This window comes from Temnothorax longispinosus, chromosome 3 (assembly GCF_030848805.1).
Source record: "Temnothorax longispinosus isolate EJ_2023e chromosome 3, Tlon_JGU_v1, whole genome shotgun sequence".
Lineage (NCBI taxonomy): Eukaryota > Metazoa > Arthropoda > Insecta > Hymenoptera > Formicidae > Temnothorax > Temnothorax longispinosus.
Window position 1 is genome coordinate 6,311,456 of NC_092360.1, and position 20,802 is coordinate 6,332,257.

Genomic DNA, 20,802 nt, shown 5'->3' on the forward strand with positions numbered 1-20,802 from the left:
CTTACTGTAAATATTTAAAAAAATGCACCACTTTTTTTGTCTAATTTTGTTGGACTCGAGAGGCGCAAAACAGAAGAAGTCTTACATGCTTGTTTTATGAAACGTAAGGAAAAACGAGACGAAAGAGCTGACTCCTTAGAGGAATACCACAAAAGAATATGCTCCGATTTTAAAGAATCGAACTCGGAGATGAATATTAATTGTGATAACATTTAGAGAAATGAGCGTATGTTGTAAAGACTTTTACATGCAGTAAAAGTCTTTGTTTTCTTCGAGCAAATTTATGGACACATGATAAAGCGAAAATATCCTCGTTTCAACCTCGGAGCACGTATTTCTCTCAAATAAAAATTTCCAAAATCTTCCATCGTTGAACTTTCTCACAGCGGCAGAGCGACCAAAACTCCGATTAATTTTATCGACAGTTAACTCGTCAGAAAATACAGTATTTTATTAATACACGAGTGGAATTGTTAATTCTCTTTTGTAATTTGGCACTAAAAGAAGAAAGAAATTAGTCCCTTTTTGTAATTTGAAAAGGATTGAAAAGGATAAAAAATTGGAATTATATCAATTATACAACTAATTGTAAACATTTTATTTATATATTTGACGTTGGTTGAAGTGCAATCTAATTAAAGTTTGAAATTTTAATCATCGATCGAAGTTTGATTAAACTCGATATCGCCGAAGCGATTCTGAGAATTGTATCGAAGGAGCGCTCTGGGTAAAAAAAAAAACAAGAAAAAAATAATTATGCAACTCGCCATAAGATTCCACGAGACGGAAATGGACGTAGGGGGCGTCCCGCCGTCCACCTTCCGTCGCTCTCGTTCACAATCCTCCTCGATTCCCGCCGATCCTCGGCACTAGGGAAAGCTCCTCCCGCACATGCTGCCGCCTGCCGTTCCGCGGTCGCGTTAACGTGCTCCGCTCGAGTGTGTATACACTCGAGTACATATGTACTTGCTTGGCCGAGTGAGGGGGAAGTGAACGCGCGCCGCAACGAAGGAACGAAGAAAGATGCGGGGCGCCAGGAGAAAAAAGAAAGCCCACCACCACTGAGGGCACTGAGTGACTGAGTAGCTCCAGATCGAGCATGCGGTCAGTCGAGAGGGTCGAGAGAGACGTTGCGTCGGTTCTCGCGTACAATCGGCAGGTACACATACCTGTGCGTCTATCGAGAAAGAAAGAGCGGGAGAGGGAGAGAGCGAGTGTGACCGAGAACAAACGAGCCGCGCGGCGAGTTGGGCGCGTTACGTCGTCGATGCGTGCGACCAGGTGATTCAAGAAACACTCCCCCTCTCCTTAGTTTTCTCTCTTCTCTCTCCCTTCCACCCTCGTGCCACATTCTTTCTCTCTCTCTCTCTCCCTCTCGCTCATCCGCCCGCTTTCTCCCTCTCCCTCTCTCTCTCCCCTTCTTACTCGCACCTACTTCGACTCACACCCTCCCCGGTATATAACCTCAAACCGTCGGCGAGCTCGTGTCGCGCGTCGCTCGCCCGTTAACGCCGTGTGTTTTTCGGCCGCGGCTGAACCGGGGGTTCCGGATGTGCGTGGCGCGGTTCCTGCTGTCGCAGCGGGTGTTAGTGAGCTCCGGCGGTTTCTCACCACATGCGACTCGTAAGTACTCTGTACTCTCTCGTCGGTATTTTCTTTTTTTTTTCCTCTCCCTCTCGCGCCTCCCCCCATTCTCTCGTGCCCCGCGGTCGCCGCGCGTCCTCGACGCGGTTTTTCCTCCATGCCGGGCGTCCGCGAAGTCCCCCCCGGCGATTTTTCGCGCGTGAATTCCGCTGGCGGGCCCCCCGGCGCGGGCGTGCTTTCGGGGACGCCGTCGAGGATACTACCCCCCCCCCCCTCCGAGTTTTCCCTCCGGCGTTTTCCACCGGGCGTTTATCGTCCGCGCGTCGTCTCTGCTCCCTTTTTTTCTCCCGTCCCCCCTTTCTCCGAGCGTAGGAATTTCATTTCACCGAGAGCGACATCTCATCACGCGTTCACCGTTCGGACGTTAAGACCTTCGGGACGCTGGCTCCTGGAACGCCGCTTTTAGACCCGCGCGCGTGCGGAACCGCGTTCGAGTTGAAAGTTTTTCTAAAGCGATGTAAAGCGAAACCGGAAAGCGCGTTTATTTTAAGTGGAACGAAGACGAAGATCAGGGCGGGTGCCTTTGCCCTCGAGGAAGAGCGTATGGGCGTCCCTTTGGCGAATGGTACTTTTGACCGGAGTAAACATTTTTTCTCGCGCTCCTTCGAATTAGGCCTGTTCGTCTTAGCTCAGCTTCTTGCACGGTTCATCTTTCCCCTTTTTCTTTTCACGTTCGAGAGAAGAGAAAAAGAGATGAACTGTGCGAGAAGTTCAGCGAAAACGAATAGGCCTGTTGTTTTCCAGAGTTTTGCCCCTCTCGGTCCTTCCGCTCTTTCCAGAGACAGAAAGCAACGATCAATTATTTTGTTGTTATTAATTTGTTATCAATTTGTCTGATCATTTATGGCGAGACACGATCACTGTTAATTTATTTCGACCAAACTTCGACTAGCTTATCAACACCTGTTTATTAACACGGACGCAATTGTTAATTTTTCATTGTCCGACATGTGCAGAAAGAGAGACTCAATTAGCGGCGAATTACGTGCCCGGAAATTTTGCTCGAGTTATTCTGCGTCGGACGAATTAATCGCTCCATATGTTAAAGGGTTTCCGTGTTTCCCGAGTAAACGAAAATATTCTCCCACGTTGCGCCTTCACGAGCGCGTATTTTTTCCCCAAAACGAAAGTTTTCTACATCCGGACTTCGAGCGCGAAATCTGCAATCTCTCCGCTGAATAAACAGAATAAATGAAAATAATAATGAGAAGCGGTAGCGCGTTTGCTCGACGGGCGCTAAATGACGTGCTAAATAAACGAGAATGCGGGCTTTGTGTGCGATAAGGAAAAATACGCGTATATTTTTCCGTATTGAATAACGATCCGGCGGTTCGCGCTATTCGACGACGTGACAAGGTCGCGCTACTTTGCGTAAATTGCTCAAGAATTGTTGCGAAAGAAAACAATTACTTATCTAGGATGAGACTCGAAAATCAATAATATCGTGCACGCAGGTTTGACCAAGAGTCGCGCGTATACGCGCCGCGCCGGGGGCTCGCTCTTATCTAGTTACGGCACAGTCCCTGCCCTTTTCGCTTGATGTCATAACAAGCAAACATACGGAAAGTTTATTTTGTACATATACGTACGGAGTAGCATTTTTATAAGACGGATGCCGCCCCAAGGACAGGCATCTCAACAGATTTCGTCTGGATTCTTCCGCCAGGAAAACTGTTTCACATTTTATGCAAAATAAACATTGGAACATATGAAAATTTTTGTATAACAATTAAAAAAATTATTATATATACACTATAGAAAATTTTTGTGTAATTAAAAAATTATTTTATATAATAATTTTTATTGCTAGACAAAATATAAAACTATTATATCTTCTACAATTTTAAAGATTTGTGTCAGTTTCATTAAATTGATTATCAATTTTATTATGTAATTGTACTATTCTAGCTTCAGTTTGTGATTGCGTTTCCGCGAAGATCGTAAGTAACGGCGCGTGGTTTGCTAAGACGAGGAAATGTCTCGGGAAATGTACATAAAATTCATCGCGATTAATATTACTAGGCACAAAAAGATCCAGCCTTATGGCTTATTTCTACTTGTGTTACCCACATATCGGTCAAGTTCATTTGTACTAGATTGTAAATAAAATTATTATATATATATATATATAACAAATGTTAAAATTATACTTATTACATTAATGTCTAATTTTTTTATTTTAGAATAATTATAATATTAATATAATTTGACTATTTTAGAATGATATTATTATATCAATATATAATGTTATTTTAAAATAATAAATAATTATGGTGTAAATATTAATTATTCTTATATATATATTTTATAAATAGAACTGTTGTTTCCTGTTTAGTCTTTCCGATTATTAATTTTAGACGATGTCACATTTAAACATCGTTATGCTGAACATCTCATCATTTCTCTGCGGCAACCATGTGAATTTGATAAGGCACGTTTTTTTCCGCAGTAGTAATCGCGCGACGATAACATTTTATACCTCATGTTTCATAAATAGAAATAAGCTAGAGTTTCAACACGTGCGATACACATTCTAGTTTCAAACAGTATTTTAAAATAAAAAATAAGATTTAATGACGAAAAGAAAGAACTTATGAAATAATGAAATTCATTATCGCCTAACACGATTTTAACTGCCACGCGACATATCGAGTGGATAATGCAAAAAAGAAACAGAGCAATGCGAAAAGAGGTTTTTAATCGAGTCCGGAACAAATTTTATAACGTGAGGAATTTCGATATACTCGCGGTGCGTTCCTAGATCGCGTTCGGGGAAAGTCGAAACGTATATTCGATTTCTTCTCTCTCTCTCATCGTGTATATCGGAGGGAGAATGCTGCGCTTCGTGCGAGTTTTATGCGCGGCATTAGAACTTCGGAACGCCATGAATAAATCATGGATGCAGCCGAGGAATTTTTGTTCCAAACTTTTCGCTCGAAAATTCAATTTTTCAGGGGGTCGCCGCGAAAATTCCGGTTCGATTTTGCGCGCGCGCGCGGACGGCCGCCCTTTGAAGGGATTAACGATAACCACGCCTTGTTGTAGACACTAAAAGCCCTTTTGTACGTAACACGGAATGAAATATTGCCGAGGTAGTGTGCTCGCGTGACATTGAGGCCTTAAGGAGGATCGACCGAAGGATAACTCGGCGAGGTATCCTGATATGTATGTAGATAATAAACCTCCTGCCTGATTAATGCCTGTCACTTCTTCAATCAATGGAATGAGCCCAAAAGCCTGAGAGATTATCCGATATTGCGTAATTGAATTTAAGGACCGTAACTTGTTACACCCTAATGATTATTAATCGCTCTGCGGGGTAAATAAAGTATTGCCTTTTTTTTTTAAATATCGTTTTGAAAATCTTTACTTTTCGTAGTCATAATTTTTTAAATTGTTATACGAAACATGTAAAATTATTATATCTTGTAATTCTAAAGATTTTTATGTTAGTATTATAAAATAGATTTTCTGAAATCTTCACTTTTGGCAATCATTCTAAATTGCAAATTTTATGAATGTTGTGTCAACAGTTCATACGTCTCGTTCCTATATATCGAGTATGTACGAGTTCTTTTCTATTTATGGCACGGCCAAGGACGTATTTACATAGAAGCTAAAACTGAAATTTAACATTCGAACTTCTAGTCGCAAAGAAATCCGCAACATTTTTTTTTTTTTTTTGAAATATTTTTAAAGTTACGTTGTAAAGTTGTAAAGTTGGAACGAATTTGTTTTTCTGTATTTAAGTATTTTCCTTAATAACATATATCCCAAACTTTCTTTTGTTCATATATTTCTTTACTTCTTTGCTGTATTAAAAACAAAAGATACATGGAAATGCTTTATAATTTTGAAACTGGGACTATTTCTCGTAAAAATAACAAAATCTGTTGGGAAGAACTCCGAAATCCGCTTCTTCGATCGTGTTTCTATACCCGAGAAGCAGCATAGAAATTATTGCCTTTATAGAAAAAAAAGTAACACGAAGAAGCATTTTTGGATGCTTTATTCCTTCTTAAGCCGCTCCTGGCAACCGTCGTCCCGGTGCCGGGTTGTTTGGCGACGTTTGGACCTAAGAGATGAAGGGTTGTGCGTCATCACCCAGTTTCAGACGTTCGAGTATGGCAAACTCGTTCGTCGATGGTGTACAATTTCTTTTTTCCTCGCGCGTGCGTGGATCAACACGGCACAATTTTTCTCGACTGATTTTCTAGGGCTGTTTCTGAGGATCGGCAACCTAAGGGCGCGTGTAAGAGGCACGTGTAAGGGTGTATACCACGAATAATCGCGCGTAAATTTTCCGGCCTTCCGCACGATTTACGCAAACAAATTACGCTTCTTATTCGTGTCCCTTCTTTATCTCTATCTTTCGTGGATATTTTATACAACGCAAGAACACGATGAGAAATGAAGCTATATCAATTTTGCAGTACAAAGATATACGCAAAATAATTGAATAAAAGGGGGAAAAAGTCTCTCGGCGTACAAACTTGTTAGACGGCTTATCAGAGTTACGTTACAAAATTTAGGATTTTTATTTCTGATTTTTTTAATACTTAAAATCTAAGGATTAATTTCTCCTCTTCTCCCTTTTCTTGTATAGTTAATTTTTCCTGTTATCGCTTGTGAAAAGTGATAAAAAAAAAGTTATTCTTAATTCGAAACGTTACGTAATACTGAAAATAAAGTAACATTGATAAGAAAAAATGTTTAGTAATGTTGGTTAAAATGTTTTGGGTACAAAACTCCTACGTTTGGACCTTAATTAGTGCAGGTTTTGCAGAGACGAGGGTTAAGCTGGAGATTAATATGTCATTTATAAAATTGAAAGAAGCTCCGGGAGAGAAAGCCTTTTTATCTTTACGAAAACAATTTTCCCAAAATCTTATGCTTATATCGCAAGCGCGTCTCATGCCAAACTAACTTACGTGAATAAAGTTTCAGGAAAAGCTCATCAATTTGATTTTGAAGTGTTAATATTGGCCTGATATATGTGTCGGTGCACAATGAATTCGCGGGATCGATAACGCCAACTCCGGAACCGATGATTCAGGGGATCAGGGATCAGGGCAATCAGCTCTTGTGTGCACAGTATTCCGTTTATTCTAGCGATATGAATAGGCTATATTAACTGTAAAATCCGTCTTGAATCGGAACGTAGGCACTGCGCGTTCAATCAGCTTCTGATTAAGACTCAGGCCCACACACGAAAACTAATCCGAGCTCTAATTACGATACGACCGTAGAATTGTAACGCAACGATAACGAAATCGCATGTTTTCCCGATCGTTTCTCACCAGTCGGAACGATTGGGCTACGCGAAAGTTGAATTATCATCTTGCTCTACGAATATTAGAGCGTGAATTGACCGCATATGCAAGCCGCGCGGGCACTTCTGGCCTAATCGTCTGGAAGTCGCCTAATCACTCGCTGATATTTGTAAACGAGGTCAAGAGAAGACAATGAAATTATCCCACGAGGCCACGTTACCGCAATCGCGATTAGTTATAGTCGCAATACTCCTATAGATCTCAACTCTCGAACGACGAGTATCGTTCGCTATATTTCATGTATCGATGATAAGATAAATTCATAATTGTCGATAATTATCTTATCTTTTCGTTATCCCATGTGGCATCAGTTGTCGAATGAACAACAAAAAAAAAGCGAGATAATATCTGAATTTATCACGTTCGTTATATATGTGAATTTTTTTCGTTGCATAGGAAGTGTATCCAATTTTTATCTGCCGGGTAGGTATTTCCCCGAATAAAGATTAACGCGCGATCCGTCCGAGTTTCACAACAAGAAGATAATTACAAAAACGCGAGTAGCCCGTGCTTTCCGGGCGAGATGCTCTATCTTTAATGTTGGATCCTACATTACAGCAACACGAAGCCATACGAAGTGGATTATCTCGATTAAACACGAGGTTTCTTGCTCATAGCTTATGCAGATTGCCGAGGATCTGCTTAGGAAACGTAAGCACACACACGCACACACATATATATATGTGTGTGTATATATATATATATATATATCGGGCGATATTGTCGATATGACCGATACTATCCGGTCGTCATCCGGCATTAGCATTCCACGTGCATTCTTGATATTCGATCTCGGTCTCACATACGTGAGGAGATTAGAAATAGATACTTTAAAGTTAGAAATAGATACTTTAAAGTGTTTTCACTCTATTGGCTGGGGCTTAATTCACCTCCAATATAGAACTGTGTCTACGTAAGAGATGCAATGGTGGAACGTACAGACGCACGTATATAGACGCACATACACACACACACACACACACACACATACACAATTGTACACACGTGCAGCAGCAGCAGGCACTAGAGCCTAGTTTCGCCGTTAGAAATTAAAAAATTTATCTACCAATGATGTTTGTCGTGGTTTAACATGTCTTGGTTTGACTTCAGGCTGACCTTAACTGAAGTCGATTAACAAATCGATCGAACGGCTTTTTCGTCTTAATAACGCACTGCCCCGTTTCTAATGGACACCAGTCTGGTACTTACGACGATGCGGAGTAATGAATTCATTACGTGCTAATCGACCGTCGCTATTCGTTCGTGAACTTCTCCGTGCCCTTGACGTACGACTGAAAAATATATAGCACAAGCTGCTTCGAAATTATATAGTTGCGATACGGAGCATGTCACGTCTCGTCACAACTCGTGCTGCGTGTTTTGTCATCAAAAACAACAAATACCGTCTAACTTGAGTATTTTCCCATTATTTTTCGTAAGGGTGAGACGGCAATGCCTATCAGAAGTATTTTACAATAGAAATAAGAAAGTCTATAGAAATTTACTATAGAATATACTACTATAGAAATAAGAAACGAGAAATGACAAACGAACCGATATGAAGATAGATATGCGTAATACTTCGCGTGACTTAAGGACGTTCTCTCGTCCTTATACTAGAGAAAATCGATTTTCTTAGGATTTTCTTGAAACTGTGAATATACGTTAATTTAGGTGTGCTTTATGCGTGGTATAAATTTCAGTACCTCTTCCGGTATAAAAAATCAAGATACTGAGCCTCAAAGTTTCAACTTTTACTAATGAAAAGGTTTTCCAGGCCAAACGGTAAGAGATACGAGGTTGGCCAAGAGGACCAAAGTTGCTCCTCTCGTCGAGTTCTATATGGAAAAAATGCTAAAACTAAAAAAAATTAAATTAAAAATTTTTTTTTAAAACTTTGAGGCTCAGTATCTTTATTTTTTATACCAGAAGAGGTATTAAAATTTATACCACGCATAAAGCACACCTAAATTAACGTATATTCACAGTTTCAAGAAAATCCTAAGAAAATCGATTTTCTCTAGTATATAAGGACGAGAGAACGTCCTTAATGAAAAATTGCAACGTAAACTTTTAATGTGACAATCAGGATACGATGCACTTGAGCAAATGACAAATTCAGTACGATGTATTACTATTTTTTATTCTGAATAACCAATTTCCGGGATTATGAATAATATCTTTATCAGATAACATTCCACGTTCAAATTGAATGGCATAATGTCGCGATCTATTATCTATTGGGGCCGATTGCGAGAGCTAACATAAAAGTCGTGTAACAGTTGTCGCCTGTTTGCGCTCGGAATTAGTTCTCCCGTAAGTCTACTAGAATCTACGAATGCACCATTGTTGTGTTGCGCTCATCTGGCTTGTTAAAAGAAAACTTTTATCGATTTTCCCCGCAGAGTTACTTTTGCAGTTTATACGAATATTGTTGCAAGAGCTCGTCCGCGGTTCCTGAGTAAAATTGGTTTTGCAATTTAATTCGATTTTACAATTTAACTTGCGCAAGCTCCCCACGCATGTAATTTAAAGTTATACCTTTATTACATTAATTCTCGCCGAACATAAATTCTCCCCCTTAATTACGCTGTCATAATTTTAGATATAAATAAATAGCTTAACGAATTTCTAATTCTGTTAATTGCAAAAACGGATTTTCGTATTTTACTACATACCTACTAAATGTGTACTTTATATAATTTCAATTTCAAGCTTACTCAGCCGTTATCAAGCAACGTTATCGCTAAGGGATTTCTATACACAGGCGTTATATGTAGACGCTATAGCTTTCGTAAATATTTGAGTTTTCCAACTTGTAATAATTTAGTAATATGTTACCTTGTTTCAATACTTTTCCCTCTAAATGAGTTTTAGATTCCTTATATTTCGATTGATCGATAAAAAAGTTGTTTATTTATTTAAAATAAACGCGCGTCCCCAATCATATAGCTCTATAAAATACATCTAAGGAAATACGTTATAAGTATGAAGTTTATCGTTATCTATTGCAAACAGCGTGTGTATAAACAGTATCAGTACGTGTATGTTGTAATTTCGTACATTCATACGTAATAGCTGCTTCTGGTCTATGCAGATATCGATACGAAAATGATACTTGTCGAGTAATAAAAGTCTAAATAATCTCTGAATGAATCATCGAATCAGATGCCAGAATCGCCTTCAGCGGATGGCTATCAGTGTCGATAGCTAGTCATACGTTATACCTCGTGCGCGATCCCTCGTGGTATCCATTGATTCGTGTGGGAAACTTCTTGCGAACGGCATTACTTAATACTTCTTAACTTAGCGAGCTCACGAGCTCCGAGTAGAATTATTATTGTTTATGAAACTTTTAAAACTCGCTTCTCCTTGGACGTGCGCGAGAAGTTAATATATACGTAAGATTCTCTCACATACGTGCTTTGGACAATCATTTTTAACAACCTAACACTCCCTTGGCGCTTGATAGTTTTTATTATTTCATTAGATGGAGGCATAAACAAGTGAATTGCAAATATATATATATATATAATTTATAAATATATAATTTAACATACGTACACACGCACTTTAGAGAGCGCTATAAAATTTCTGCTCGTAAAAAAGTATTTTATACATACAGTTTTAGGATCAGAGATTTTATAGTGCTTTCTGAAATAAAAATTTATAAAATGTTCACAATTTTAGATAAAATACATTCTATAAAACTGATACAATCCGCAATGAGGACGCGCGTGGGGCATACAAGATTGTAACAATTAATCTGCAAGTGCGAAAACAAATCCAGCTAATCGAGAATGTTATTATTTGTATTTTGCAGGCAGAATCCGATGTATATGATGAAAGGGGCTTATTAGTATGCTGGATAAGCGGCGGCTACATGCCTCCGGTACTTCGCCATGCACCCTCATCTTTGTGGTCGTTTTGGCACTAACTGGATGCTTCTCGTTTTGGATTCACATCGATGGTTCAGGATCGCCGATCCCCTACTCCAGCGGCGGTGTGGCCGCGCCAGGATATATCCTTATATTTCCCGGAAACGTCACGCCCTCCACGCAGCCCTACTCAATAAACGAACTTCCGTCCGATGATAAATCCACGCTGATCAACATCACGGACTTCAGGTTCCTTATGAACCACAATCCCTGCAACCGTACGCAGCCATTGCTGTTAATGTTGGTTCATTCGGCGCCAGGGAATTTCCCGAAGAGGCATGTCGTGCGAGAGACCTGGGGTCAACAAGCGCCGGACGTGACTTTATTGTTTCTCGTGGGATACTCGGAGGAGTATCAATCCAGGCTCGAGGAGGAGAACAAGAAATACCAAGACTTAATACAGGGAAACTTTCTTGATGCCTACAGAAACATGACCTACAAGCACGTTATGGGATTAAAGTGGGCTACTTATTATTGTCCAAGTAAGAAGAGAACGGAATTTCATCTCCACCGTCATAGTTATATAACTCGATTTTATTTCTTTTCAATTTACGATCATGTTGCTTTTTTATATTTCGTATCAGATATCAGACATTAAAAATCTCGGAACAATTTTACAACGATATGAATAACAACCGAGTTAATTAGATATCTGCTTGATTAAGTGTAATTTCCTTCTTGAAAATCTTTCTTGAAGAGAACACACGATCTTTATCTTTTTCTTTTTCAATTTTCCTTAATATTATGTAATGTTAGCCTTATGTAAGGCTATATTATGTACACCTGATTTTGACGTTGTTCTCGTATCTTGTTTCAGGTGCCAAATATATTCTTAAATTAGACGATGACGTTTTTGTTCATTTACCGGCCATGCTGGACTTTCTTACGCATGGCCTTTCGCCGTGGGGTGCAAGACGTCTGATTCTCTGTGATCTTCTGTCGGCTTCCGCAGTGAAGAGATCTTGGCGCTCGAAATGGCGCGTCTCTCCTCAGGAGTATCCCGGTAGACTTTATCCCACGTACTGTGCCGGATGGGCGATCCTATACTCCCCCGATAGTGTATTTATACTGTACCGCGAGGCCCAGAAGCAGCCGTACTTCTGGATCGACGACGTGCACATTACCGGGACACTGGCTAGGAAAGTAAATTTAACACAAACCTCATTACACTCTTGGGTGCTTACGACCGAGAGCATGCGGGACCTGCTGTCGAACCCGAGCGCTCGACGGGATTTTCTGTTCGGGCCTCCGGATCTAACGGAGAGCGGAATACGAGCCTTACATAGTCTGGTTACTAAACCACGGCCTAGCAGTGAAAGCCTATTGAATTAAAAGTTTAATAGAACAATTTCATTATACTTGGTCGCCGTAACGCGAGGACCGAAGAAAGGAAGAGAGGTACGAATAGCGAGTGTTCTTATACTTTCTGCGTATCTTAATTCTACATGCATCGCGGTATGCCCTGTACAACAGTTCAACCTAAGTGTTCGATTATTTGCACAATGTACAAACGCCATGTTATGTGTGACACGTACATAATAGTGCGTTACATATATATGCATATGTGTGTGTATATAGATATAGATATATATTATATGTACACATACAGATGCGGCAAACACATATGCATGTGTAACAAAATATTACGCGAAACTAGCAATTGTCTAACTTAAACAAGGAATGAAACGGGTATAATTTCGGTGATTTCAATTTCCCGTACTGTAGATATCAAGAGACACAGTCGTGTCTCGCGCCAAGTCACGGCCAGCAAACAGCGAGGCGGAAACGTGTATACTTATATGCAATTCGCCTAGTTCAGAGTACTTTAAATTATCTTAGAGTAATGCCTGGACCGACCGAGTTCCTAATATTTGGAAAAGATCCTTACGCCGACCGTTGCATTTACATTGTCGCGATAATACATAGGGATCAATATCACGCGTTTGTGGCATCCGAACTCGGCGGAATAATACCGGTTTCAATTCCTGTATTCAATTATTATTTATATTCGGAAAATACTCAGATATATAGTGTAGGTTTATCCGCGTTATATTTACTTACTAAATTGAAAAGGCTCATTTCTCTCTACTCGAGACTGTCAATCTGTAATCAGGGCTTGTAATCAAATGTTGTTTTAAATAAAACTAATTCCGAGGACGTTCACAATTTTACACTCTAGGTTTTTTAAATCTTCAAATTATAATTGTATGTATTTTTATAATTATGACATGAAGTAACCAATTGTTTACACCACAATTGCAGTACTTGTAATTATATTGAAATACCTAAGTTTTTGATGTATAGATTGTATCATTTTATCAGTCATTTGACTGCTGTGTAGTACGCACGCACACACACGCACACGTATTTATAAATTTCTGCGTTAAACGTGGAAAGCGAGAACAAATATTTTATTATTGCAAATCAATTTGTAGACATCTATTTGTAAGATTTTTCGCGACATTTTACTTGTATATATCTTCGATTATATGTGATGAATGATTATTACTCGGTTTAGTAAATTGCTTACGAGCCCTGATTATCAAGTGAATTGAATTAAGTTAAACTTGATATTTTGTGCAACCTTCGAAATATTAATTTGTTACTCTAAAAGGACGAAACATCAGCTATTTTTTTATTTACACTTATAAAAATGCCAACATGTATACAGGTGACCCTTGAATAACACGGTACTTGAATTGCACGGCGTCTCGAATCTTCTTAGCCGTATTGCTCGATTCCGAACGTCGTACGTGACTCCTCTGCATATATCTGTGCGTCAGATCTACAATTTAAGCCGATTTCGCTATCTATAGACGGGTTCTCGTGGCAAGATACTCCCGGTGGGTTGCCATTACTTTTCGAGTCTCGAATAGCACGGTAAAAAATTGTGTCAGTCCTACTTTTCAAATTTTTTAGTTATTTTTTTTATAATTCCTTGAAACTAAATGCTCAATTTTATATGGATCTGCACACAGTCTTGATTTACACGGTTTTCAATAACATGGAACGTGATCTTGTATGAACCTTAAGTCTCGAATAACATCAATAATACCAATAACACCAATTATTCGAAGATTACCTGTATATAAATATGGGAAGGATAGTATTAGTATTGAAGAGGGCGGCGAAAGTTCAACGCGAAACTTGCGTGTCTCGCGTTCGGAAACATGCTCCTCTCGCAGTGATAGAAATTTGCGAGAGATTGAGCGTGTTACTTTATTGTAAATTTATTAATCGGCAACAAGCAACGGAACTTCATCGTGGAGCCACACTTGTGAATGTACTTAAATGTAATGTAATAACAAGGAAATTTTAAGATATTACATTGTTACGCAAGAACATTAACGAGTCGGATTAATATTGTTACGTAGCAACAAGTACAACCCCAAAACAAAGGGTCCACTCGCAATTAGATACAGAGATCGCAGATATTTGTCCGTTTTTGAACGTCTATAAATTTTTTATGTGAAAATCCGTTGGTCATCACGATTGTATCCGGTACTATGAAAGTACGTGCCTGCAAAACTGTAACGTGTCAAGCGTGAAAAACGTGCTAGCTTTTAGTTACCGTGATTTTTTTAGGGTCGATAGTGATTCGCATTGTACTGTCTTCTTGTTTTTTTTTTGTTTTTTTTTTTAATCTAAAATACAACGAATGTGTATACGGAATAAAACACAGGATTCCACCCGTCAGCACCGTACTCAGAGCCGAATCTCCTGTTGTGATATAACAGAGACGGGAGAAATTCGGGCTCTATCGTCACTTCAAGTATTAATTCGCAAATTCTGGAACTGGGCAATATATTCATATTATATTATAGCATAAAGAAATTGGTGATTATTAGTTACTAAAGGATCTCACGCATTATTCCTCTATGTATGTTCTCGAACGTTTTTACTCGTTACTGAGTTCTTCTTTATATATACCATTGCATGTTATCACGTATCATTTTCGGAAAGAGGGAGATATCCCTATTGCGATAATATCAAGTATCGCATAGCATAATATAATTCTTGTGATGGAATAAATATACTTATAATTTAAATAAATAATGGAATTATTTAAATTACACGGTGTATTTTTCATGTTCATTCGTATTGGCTTTGCGTAACTTTTATTCGACTAGCGAACAAAGATATCTCTAATAATCGTAAACAACATTAAATATATAACTTAACGTGAAGAAGCGTACGCAGAGATGAGCTCAATGTCAAAAGTAATGATTGAAATATATCACTAATAGTCTAAATGCAAAATTAGAAATTAAATATACAATTATTACGTGTATATAAAAAGAGTTGCGTTATAAGTGTTAATTAGTGATCACTACATCTGTGATAATTGTAGAGTTAGATGAGACAATCAGATATTACGACTGAATAGGGTAACAAGAATATATATATAGAAGTAACGTACAATCGGATATATACTTTATTGGTCCAGCTGTTTAACTACGTAGAACTATTTATAAAACTTTACAAAATGCTCAACGTGTTGCAATAAGGGAACCTTGCTTAGGTATATTTACAAGGCAACGGAGTTACGCGATTTCTAACAATCGATTGACGACAAAGCTGTTATGCGATTAACGTGATTACCGCAGGTTCCTCGAGAACATCCATTACAATTTCGTGATATTTCGGATTAAGATATTTTTCATCGTAAACGCAACGTGATTGTGCAAGTACCTCCAAGCTCGGATTTTGATCTAACTAGAAAAACTCGCTACACAAATCTCTCTCAAAATGTGAATATAAAATTGAACAAAATTTTTAATGTTATACAAAATCATTGTGAGGAACATTTAATTCTTCGTGCACCTATATCGTAGACACATACACAATTAATTCTGAAATTAGGTCATCCTGAAAATTATAATCTTTAATATAAATGGTAATTTACGAATAAAAGTAGCATACAAATGATCTCTTATTAGATTTTAATGATAATTTAATAATCATGATAGATTTAATAATGTAAAAAAAAAAGACACGTTTTGTATAATATATATTACGCGAGCAAAATGTACCATACAAAAGTATACCATGATATTATGAATTATGATATAGACATAAAAGTAATTTATAAATAGCGTCAAATTTGTGAATTTATTACTACCAGCATTATTGACGTAATGGTTTCATTAATTTTGACAGTAATAAATTCATGAAAATGCATAACTTTTAAATTTACCCTTTTGTTTCCTTTAATTCTTTATGCACCTCGTTAAATCAAAATACATGTTTGTACATATAAAAAAAAAAAAAACGAAAAACTCCTAAATTATTTTTGTTCAAATATTTCTTGCTTTTACAAAATTTATTAGTAGTCAAAACATTATATGTTTCATAATTGCAGTACAGATAAACTACTATTAAAAATATTGTTAAACGATCAAATTGGTGCAAGGAGTGAAAATAATTCGTAAATCTTTTGAGTCTTATGTAACGAAATATTACGTTATGGCGACATAAGCGAATCCCATGATTTCTACCAAAATCGTTTACAGTCCGAGGTGAACTATTTGTCTACCGTGTAAAATTCGTTAACAAACGATTTAATGATCGCGAGAGATTAGGAAAAAATGTCCTATCGTTTACAAATGTCCCGACAGAACACGAAGACGTTTAATCTCGTCGATTAATTCGTAAAATTACCACATGCGATTTCTCCATTGCGTGCGTTCATCGAAAATCGAGACTCGATTATATCCTATAAAAATTGGCAGTATACAAACAATTCATCACATCAAAAGTTAATGTGTATATATATATATATTTTTTTTTTATATTAAAAAAGGTCTCGTAACGAACGTTAAGATTGGTAACGTTTATGTTGATTCTTATATATATTGATTCAAAGAAATCGGATACCTTAATTGTTCAACGCGACTAAGAAATACTCTGTAACATTATAGACTACAACTTTTACGATCTAACAAACTCGCCGCTTGACACGCGTCGATAATTACACGTAGTAAAAACAGTTTTGCTCTAATGCAGGGGCACACGTTCTAAATTCTATCGTGCGAACTGCGGCACATCTGTGTCCAAAGGAGTTCACACCGTGAAATATCTTTTGCGTTATTTTTGCGGATAACGACGTGATAATGTAATACAATTTTACATGTAATAGAGAAAGTACGGACGTACAGCTATTTAAACGTGAAGAATGGAAACGACGAGAGATTTAGCTCTTCATTTACCTGATCGTTAAACGATATAAATTATGTCTGGGGAACCTGACTTTGGCCCCGTATATCGTGCGCCCCTGCTCTAACAGCTTTAACTTCCTAATTTATATCACTTAGTGAACTCGGGAGAAAAAATCGTGGCCCACATACGGGCCAAGAATAGGGATTGCGTTAAAAAGAGAAAAAGGAAACGTGTAAGCTGAAAAGGATACGTTCTGATTGACTCTGATATTTCCCAGACGAGACGTCACGTGAATTGAAAATCGTTCGTTTCGTGAATCGGAGATTGTTCCACTTTTCAGAGATTGAATCAATACGGCGGTGCGTATTAATTTAATTGGATTTCATTGTATATATATATATATATAGGAAATTCTATTCTCTGTAGACTTCCTTACGTAATAACACTGCCCAAACTATGACAAATTCAACTACGAGTTCTATGTAATCTACATTACTTACTACTTTCTTACAGTCGGCAAACACCTTCGCGATACTTTCTACCGTTTCTCGACGATCGAAATCAACTGCGGCAAGGAGATGCGGCACGATGACTCGTATCGTGTGTAATGATTAATTTCGACATATAGCAAGGTGCGTCATACGAGAAAGTAGGAATAATTAAGTTACCGTCGTTAGCATCGTCGCTCACATTATTAGATACCTAGAGCACTTAATATTCAGGTACTAATTATGTTACCGTAAGGTGATTCGGGATTATAATTAGCTTTACACGCTGAATAGGAATAGAGCCGACATTTCGTGATAGCACATATAGCTAATACGCCGTAAACGGTTTTTTTTCAACGATGAATACGAATCGCGCGCGGATACATAAAAATAAGAAGAGCACGGCTGTTTAACATATTTTAATCCTGAATGAGAACATATATGCATATAGAATATATGCATATGTAAAATGACGTATTTTAATCCTGACTGACAATGAGAATATATGTAAATGAAATTCCTTCATATATATATGTATATATAGATTCTTAAACAGGAATCTATACGTATATGTGAAAGAATTCCTCACAATCGTAAAGTCCCAATGTCTAATTGAACGAAAGCGAGAAATCTGCAACTAGGTACGCAAAGTCCATCGATTCGCCCTAATTTATTTACCTACCGCTCGCGAAGATCCCCTCGCGTGCGTCCGACCGGTTTTCGCTCGCTCGAAAAGCGTCCGCGCGATGTTTTATACCTATCAATATTTAACGATTACCTGCGGCGCGGGGCGTTTCCGGAGACCAGCTCCGTGCGCTGTACATATATTTCCATCTATCGAGAAATGACGCGTCTGCTTTTAATCACTTACAATTTACACGTGTGCGTGCACATATATGTACGTATATATATATATAAATGTCACGTCGAAATTCTATACGACAGGGAAGATATCAGTTTGTGAAATATTTGCGCAGCCGACTAATCGGACAGTTAACGTCAAAGTGGAAACGGATACGAACCTGCCGCGAATTCAGACTAAAACTCGATTCGTCCATTCGTCTCATTCGAAATGCAAATAACGAGGGGATGCTCCAGGGCCAAGGAGGTGATCCGCGTTTAAGGATAATGCATTCAAAACTGTTCGCTATTCTCCGTCACGGGATGTGGATAACGACTCCGGCGACCCGCGCGAGAAGAGTCGAATGGAAAGGTATATTTATATAAATGAAATGAGGAAACCCATTCGACTATTCTTTCGCTGCAATCGTTAATCGTGTTTTTTCTAAAAAGAATAGGAATAGCATTCTTAAAGTTCTTCAAGGAAAAAGAACGAAATTTTGATTACGACTTGCCACGACTTCGCCGTTGAATGTGCGTTTAGCCAGCGGATAGTCGTTTCTTCGGCAGTTAATACTTGAAACAAGCGCGTCGACACGAATAAATACTTTCCTAATACGCGCGCAATACACTTCAATCTCGTCTATTCGATGGAGATTTGCTAGCTAATTCAATTCAATAGTCGATCGCTAACTAGGAGGACAACGTAGCAGGAATGTTTCTAAAGAGCGATGTTTAACTGTCATTCCTCCTTGATTTACGATCGCATGATCGTAGCCAACTCGCGCGCGCGCGCACGTACGACTTGCGCGCAATTATTTCCTTTTTCATGGCCACTATTTTACTTCCCGCTTATGTTTGCAACTGCGCGCCGGCTTTTACGCTAATGGTCCCCAACCTTCCTTCAAGAGCCACCTTAAATTTTCCGGCAAATTAGACTTACGCGACGGACGCGAGGAATAAGAAAAAAGGGGGAAGGTAAGCCAGCGGATGGTGTGTAATAATAAAACGTGATACAGCGCGACGTAAATTATAAAAAGAAACGCGATCCTCTGCTCTTTCCCGATGCGATCCTACTTCCGGAGCGTGAGAAAGACAAGAAGGTAAAAAAGCTTTTACAGAAGCTTCCTGAGGCTTTTGTACAAGTCTGAAATCAATATAACTGTTCATGCAGATCGCGTCTCGATGAAACGTGATAGCCGTGTCGCCGTTACTGACCAACTATACTGCAAACGCGAAATTTAAAATCCTAGGATGAAACGAACGTTGCCGAGCTCTCTGGTGCCCATTAGCCTAATATGACGCGCCGACAGGAGGGTCGTCGGGTGAATCCCATCGCCTTACACGCTGGTGGTGATCTGCTCTATGACGGTGATGTCGCGGTGGCGACGCGGCCGGGTCCGGTACGGGTCCTGATGGCCGAGACCTTCCGGCACGCTCTTGCTGGGCCTTAACGGCGCGTGGTGAAACTGCGGATGGCAGTAGTGGTCGACGATCGGATGGTGGTCGTGCACCCGCTCGACGAAGTCGCGCTCGCGCATGCCGTCCTCGACGTCCAGCGGCACGTGGAGGGACTGCGACTTGGGCAGCCGGGGCCGCGGCGGCGGCGGGCACGCGCACGGCGGTGGCGGCGGCACGATGCCGAGGCTGGAGAGACGCGGCCCCGGCAAGACCGGCGACGCCGGCTGCCGTCCCCAGCCGACCAGGAAGAGGAGCGCCGCGCCGCACAAGGAACTCAGCGTGCACGCGTAGTAGCCCACCCGCGGGCTGCTCGCGTTCATGTAACCTGGGGGAGGGACGACGGAGGTGCGATTAAAAACGCCGTGTAATCTGTCGCGCGCGCCTTTCAAGGAGGGCGAAGGGTTGGGCGATGAAAGGGGAAGACGAGACCGGGATCTTGGTCTCGTCTCGCAGGGATAGGACACGGAGGTGGAACTTTATTTCCGAGAAATTATTTCTAAAGATTCTTAATAGTTTCGAAACCCAGCAAACACCGACTAACAGTGAAATTATATCGATATAATAATTTCCTACTCAACAATGTAACTGTTATGTGCAAATATATGCTATATTACAAATACATACATTTATATTATTGAGTAGGAAATTATAATATTGATGTAATGTGTCAGTATTAGTTGGTGCTTGCTGGGAAGGAAATTTGCGTGAAATTGGTACGTTGAATTTGACAGAGAGTTCTCTTCCATCGTCTCCGCTCTTTTAAATACACTAGAAATAATCTTACGATAATGCTATTTTTGAAAACAATCTAATCTTGCAAATGGAAGGTCCGAAGAAAAAACGTTACGATCTTGTAGTTTGCAAGTTGTTTATTCTAAACATGAGATTGTTTCTAAAATGGACCTTACGAATTATTACGAATCTCGGAAAATTAATGTC

The 20,802-nt window shown here is 39.3% G+C and overlaps 2 protein-coding genes across 7 annotated transcripts in view; one reads left to right on the forward strand and one right to left on the reverse strand.

Moving 5' to 3' along the window:
• The first annotated feature begins 955 nt into the window (after positions 1–955).
• LOC139810335 (beta-1,3-galactosyltransferase 5) lies at positions 956–14,565 on the forward strand. Of its 3 annotated transcripts, none has more exons than XM_071773775.1 (3): positions 956–1,623; positions 10,801–11,397; positions 11,733–14,565. In XM_071773775.1, the coding sequence occupies exons 2-3, from the start codon at positions 10,839–10,841 to the stop codon at positions 12,245–12,247; spliced, it is 1,074 nt and encodes a 357-aa protein (XP_071629876.1). In that variant the 5' UTR covers positions 956–1,623; positions 10,801–10,838; the 3' UTR covers positions 12,248–14,565. The 3 variants fall into 3 exon arrangements, with proteins under 3 accessions (XP_071629876.1, XP_071629877.1, XP_071629878.1); XM_071773776.1 differs by having other exon boundaries at positions 956–1,281; XM_071773777.1 differs by having other exon boundaries at positions 956–1,159.
• A 762-nt stretch (positions 14,566–15,327) lies between these two features.
• LOC139810332 (uncharacterized) overlaps positions 15,328–20,802 on the reverse strand; it is a 77,702-nt gene continuing 72,227 nt past the window's right edge. For all 4 annotated transcript variants that reach the window (XM_071773769.1, XM_071773770.1, XM_071773772.1 and 1 more), the window contains one exon: positions 15,328–20,188. In XM_071773769.1, the coding sequence (XP_071629870.1) occupies positions 19,743–20,188 (446 nt within the window). In that variant the 3' untranslated portion in view covers positions 15,328–19,742. The remainder of the gene's footprint in view (positions 20,189–20,802) is intronic.